Source organism: Nerophis ophidion, linkage group LG17, assembly GCF_033978795.1.
Source record: "Nerophis ophidion isolate RoL-2023_Sa linkage group LG17, RoL_Noph_v1.0, whole genome shotgun sequence".
Taxonomy (NCBI): Eukaryota; Metazoa; Chordata; class Actinopteri; order Syngnathiformes; family Syngnathidae; genus Nerophis; species Nerophis ophidion.
Window position 1 is genome coordinate 14,150,797 of NC_084627.1, and position 6,000 is coordinate 14,156,796.

The 6,000-nt window shown below is 42.0% G+C and overlaps 1 protein-coding gene across 1 annotated transcript in view; it reads right to left on the reverse strand.

Annotated features, from left to right (window-relative positions):
• Positions 1-6,000, reverse strand: part of sapcd2 (suppressor APC domain containing 2) — a 28,874-nt gene extending 22,874 nt beyond the window's left edge. The window contains 1 exon segment of the mRNA XM_061876345.1: positions 4,994-6,000. Coding sequence (XP_061732329.1) covers positions 4,994-5,762 — 769 coding nt within the window. The 5' untranslated portion in view covers positions 5,763-6,000.

The following is a 6,000-nucleotide window of genomic DNA, read 5'->3' on the forward strand; positions in this document are numbered from 1 at the left end:
TTTGAAAAACGTCAATAATAAAAAGTGGAACCTCACAATTTTTAAATACACAATACAAATTAGGGGGAATTAGGGCTGGTAGATATGGCCTTTTATTAATATATTGATATTTTTGGGCCATTTCATGATTCACGATATATATCGCCATATTTTGCCTTTGCCTTGAATAAACACTTGATGCATATAATCACAGCAGTATGATGATTCTATGTGTCCACATTAAAACATTCTTGTTCATACTGCATTAATAAAAGCTAATTTTAAACTTCCATGCAGAGAGGGAAACCACAACTAAGTAAATTTACCAGAACTGTATTTATTAAACAGCTATTAGCACAAACATTCGTATCATTTCCAAAACAGAAAGTGCAAGATTGTCAGAGGCCTTTTCAAAACAAGCTATGAGTGCACTTTTGTGCATGATGTCACTAAAATGACATATGAAAACAACACTAAAATAAAGTGCACTTTTTGGACAGAACGCCACGACAACAGTTTAAAACAAATAAAGTGCAATTTTGTGCATGATGTCACACAAGATATTTCAATAAGTGTCAAATAAAAATGAGCTGCATAATAGGAAATCCAATAGCAGTGCTGCTACTTTTTGTAGCAACGCTTTTGCCGCATAATTGTTCAACATATTCCTGCTTGAAGCCAAACCACCGCCAGACGATGCACCCTGTGCTGTTTTTCTTGGGAATTAATTCTTCCTTCATTTGTTACCAGATTCGCACCTTCTCTCTCTCGTATTACCACTTGCAACACAGCGTTGGCATCGCAGCTAATATTACCCATGTTGCTAACTCTCTGCTCGGGGAGGGCTTATGACGTTGCACACATGAAATGTGTAAGAGGGTGCGCTTGTTTACGTCTCTGTGAGAAGGAGAGACAAGAAAGAGTGGGAAACGCATGTCGTGTAATGCCCGCAGCTCAAAGCAACTGTGTGAGAATATATACTCGAATATCACGATATAGTCATTTTCTATATCGCACAGAGACAAACCAGCGATATATCGAGTAGATCAATATATCGCCCAGCCCTATGGGGAATATGCTTCCATATGCAGCCCTTAAGTGTCCTTTCCCTTTTTAAAGCCTTTTTAGAAGACACCATTGAAGTGTACCAACGGTAACAAGTCGAAAGAGTGATAACAAGCATAAAATCAGAAATGGAACTTAACAATAGCAACATGTGTCTAAATCCTGGCTGATCAGTACAATATGTCAGAAGTTAAATCACTTGACAATAATAAACATTAGGGTTTCGCAGTAGACAACATAATTTATAGAAATTTAGCCGACAATAAAGCTTTTATTACTACCATTGTGTCCCGTTAATGCATGATGACGACACATTCTCGATGTGTCCTACAAATCTGACAGCAACAGACAAACGAACCCACCCTCAACGCAACGTAGCGTCCTCGCTAGCGGCTGAAGTCCCGCCACAGTGCAGCTTCTAAAATCACTAATCCTTGCCTCCAAGGCGGCAGTTCCACTATGTTTCTTCCAGGTATAATTCCAAGAGGACGAGGAATAGCTAAAGGTAGGAAGGTACACTAACCGCAAATCACAAGCTAGAGCACTTGAATGTAAACAAAGGTGGGCGGTTTGGTACAAATACTGTATCAACAATAACAATACCAAGTGGTACAGTACCTGTCATGATCCGCGGCTCGGATCAGGTCATATTCTGGTTTTGTTCTCTTTGTATATCACATCCTGTTTGGTTTTTGTCTTCCTTAGTTCCTGGTGGCACTTCCTGTTTGTTTCCGTTGCCATAGCCACGCATTAGTGTCACCTGCATCTTTTTTTTCACACGCACCTGCTTTGTGATTATCTCCTTTATTTAAGCCTGCCCTTTTTGTTCATTCAGTCTTGCAGTCTAGTTTGCTGTGCGATGCAACAGGTGACGATTGTAGTAAAAGGCTTTTTGTATTCATTAGCTTCCACGCTATTCCTCGGTTTGTTTCCCTAGCTTACACGCTAGCACCTTTAGTTCCTTCTAGCTCCCATGCTAGTTCTGTTGGTGTTGTCCCTAGTGCCTTTGTGCAAGTTTTTCTGTTCCTAGTCTGTTTTGTTAGTATTAATAAATCATCCTTTCTTACCTTCACGCTGTGTCCAATCCGACTGCATCCTCGAGAGAACAAACCCACACCACAATGCTGGCTAAACGTCACAGTACCACAATGACTAGATCGATAGTTTTACGATTTAAAGAAATCCTTTGTCTTTATCGTTTACAAACTAAGGAAATAAGTGCCTGGACAGAGGAAGACTTTAAGGGCAAAACCTAAATGATTGATATCAAAGCCAATAGTGAGAAATCACTTTTTATCGCCCTGGTCCACAATTACTTCAGAATTGATATGGTTATGGGCAAAAAATAAATATAATACAATCGCTACTTTGGGACTTCCCTGCTCGTCTATGCACACTTCTGTAGACACCTTGACTGTGTTTCCTCTTGCTGCTTCTGCATTTCCTCAATGTGCATGAGGAAAACTTCAAAAGGAGAGGACACAAAATCGCATTACATTCTTTTTCTCCCGTTTTTGATCAACGTGCTGCTCTTCTTTCTCCCGTGATTTTCGAGATCGCATTTGAATTTAATCTTCATTTTTTTTCCATCCCAACTCCGACAAAAACCCTTCCTCGAAGTCGGTATCATTATAATGATGGCTGAAAATTACAATTCTCTCTCGCTTGGTCCGCCAAATTTAGGGCGAGTCATTTTGGCTGGAAAGGTCCATACTTTCCTCGCATTGCCAGAATATGGAAATGTATGTAGGCTAATCCTTCTTTAGTTGTATTGCTACAACTTGCAATAATGCATCTGGCAAACATATTTTCTGCGCGAAAATAAGGTGATTCGGGATGAATCTGCTACCAAAACACAAATGATGTAAATTGCCTCCGGTCTTCTGTAGGTGACCTCTGCCTCCCTACATTTTGGAGCTAAAAGCCGGCTCTCCCGAATGTGCTGAAACTCGTTAGAAAACAATCCTCACATCCCTACTGTTTCTTTGAGGGGAATCTTACTTGTAGACATATTTTTTGGTCAAGAACAATGAAATAAGTGCCAATGTCATCAGCATAAGAGGGACACTTTAATATGCTGATTAGTCAGTTTACGCCTTAGCACATCAGAACTTTTACAAAATTGGTTTGATTGTGTTTTCATTTATGTTTTCTTCAAGCCAAATCTTTAGTTAAGATTAAAAAAAGAGTGACTTGTCCTATTTCAGAGACAGCAACTATCACCTGCTTCCAATTCTACCCCGTCCTGTTTGCCATTTAGGTAAATAAACGTCCCAGCTCGGAATGTTCTAAAATGGTGACCGTGTGAGCCTGGAACAGATTGTTTGAATTTACATTGGAGGCTATTGAGTGCGTACTTTGATTTTGTTTTGAGCTTGGATCAGTGAATCCGAAGAAACCGGTACCAAAGAATTTGAGTAGGCAAAGTTTGAAGTTAACATTAAGTCAATTTTGCATGATGATGATGATGAAATGAATCGCTCACAAGGAAAAACATTTCAGCAGACAACTATTTTTTACACATACTATTATCATACACAGTTTTGCTTGTCCAGATTTGAACTTTTTTGTGCAACATATTTTTTTCAGCATTTTAAAAAATGTAATACATGAAAGTGAATCAAAAATATTCATAGTTGTATTCACCGAAAATAACAATGACAAAAACGTATGGAAGGTAATAATATATTAGGGCTGAGAATCTTTGGGTGTCCCACGATTCGATTCAATATCGATTCTTGGGGTCGCGATTCGATTATAAATCGATTTTTTCGATTTTCGAGTAAAAAACGATATTTTTCCGATTCAAAACGATTCTGCATTCATTGAATACATAGGATTTCAGCAGGATCTACCCCAGTCTGCTGACATGCTAGCAAAGTAGTAATTTTTTTTAAAAAGCTTTTATAATTGTAAAGGACAATGTTTTATCAACTGATTGCAATAATGTAAATTTGTTTTAACTATTAAACGAACCAAAAATATGACTTATTTTATCTTTGTGAAAATGTTGGACACAGTGTGTTATCAAGCTTATGAGATGCGATGCAAGTGTAAGCCACTCCGACACTATTGTTCTTTTTGTTTATTTTTATAAATGTCTCATGATAATGTCAATGGGGGATTTTCAATCACTGCTATGCTGAAATTATAACTAATATTGATACTGTTGTTGATAATATTCATTTTTGTTTCACTACTTTTGGTTTGTTCTGTGTCGTGTTTGTGTCTCCTCTCAATTGTTCTGTTTATTGCAGTTCTGAGTGTTGCAGGGTCAAGTTTGGTTTTGGAATTGGATTGCATTGTTATGGTATTGCTGTGTATTGTTTTGTTGGATTGATTTAAAAAAAAAATTAATTAAAAGAAAAATCGATAAAAAAAAAAAAAGAGAATCGATTCTGAATCGATTATGTGAGAATTGCGATTCGTTTTCGAATATATTTTTCCCCACACCCCTGTAAGATATGCGTGGCGCAGTGGAGGAGTGGCCGTGCGCAACCCGAGGGTCCCGGGTTCAAATCCCACCTAGTACCAACCTCTTCATGTCCGTTGTGTCCTGAGCAAGACACTTCACCCTTGCTCCTGATGGGTGCTGGTTGGCCCCTTGCATGGCAGCTCCCTCCATCAGTGTGTGAATGTGTGTGTGAATGGGTAAATGTGGAAGTAGTGTCAAAGCGCTTTGAGTACCTTGAAGGTAGAAAAGCGCTATACAAGTATAACCCATTTATTTATTTAATTTCTTAAAAGTGTTAGATTGCTTGATTGGCAACACTAAATTGGCCCTAGTGTGTGAATGTTGTCTGTCTATATGTGTTGGCCCTGCAATGAGGTGGCGACTTGTCCAGGGTCTACTACGCCTTCCGCCCGACTATAGCTGAGATAGGCACCAGCGCCCCCCGCTACCCCAAAGGGAATAAGCGGTAGAAAATGGATGTTAGATTGCACATACTTGGTCCCTGGAGTTGAGGTGATTCCAGGGCCAGAGACTCAATGGACCTGACCCGGCTCTGCTGGGGCTGTGATGCCTTGGAGACATGACCTGGCTCCACCCGGTAACATCCTCCGCCGCCGCCCTCCAGAGCGGCAGGAATGCGCTCCAAGCTCCGCCCGGGCCTCTCGTACCCGGCACCGTACCTCGCCGGTCCACACGCCGGATAGCCACCTCCTTCCTCCGGCCTGGCCCGGCTCATCAACGAACGGTGAGGCTGGATGTTGGTCACATTGCTCGGCCCCAGCGGACGGACCTTGTTCTCCACCCTGGCCGCCACGCTGCATGCGGACAGCGGTGCAGGCTTCTGGGTCTGCTGAGGGTGCACGGCCGCCTGGGCTTTCAGGTGGTTCTCCGGGTTGAGCATGGAGTAGCGAAGCCCCGCGACAAAGCGTTCGAATGTTAGGCAGCCGTGCGGAGGGGTGACCCGGCGAAGGCAGCTCAACACACCGCCGGGCAGCTCCCGGGTGTCCGCGCCCTGCCAGCGGCTCTCTATCTCGGATATGTGGACGTACCCTCTGCCGGCGTCATCCAGGATGTCAAACAGGGTCCTCAGGCTGTGCAGGAACGCTTTGGGGAGCCCATCTGTTGAATACTCCCCGTCTTTCGGTTGTCCATTCTTGAAGGCGTCCGCCTTCCCGTGGAAGCCGTCTTTCCTTGGCCCTACTCGGCCATAAATCACCGATGTTCCGTTCATTTTGCAGCCATGCTCCGCGGCTATCAAAGCCATACTATTGATTACTTCCGCGCTAGCCAAAACTACCGACCAGCTAACTTTTATGTTGCCAGTCACGGAATACAAAAAAACAAACCCTTACTTAATTTAAACAAAACACATATTATTACATATAATACGTAATATTTTGGGTTCAAATCATATTTTTACGGCGTCGTGGCTCAGTCACAGCTCGCTAGTGAAACTCCCTCCGAACATTCCTGATTCCTCCTCTGGATCCACTGTGGCAGCA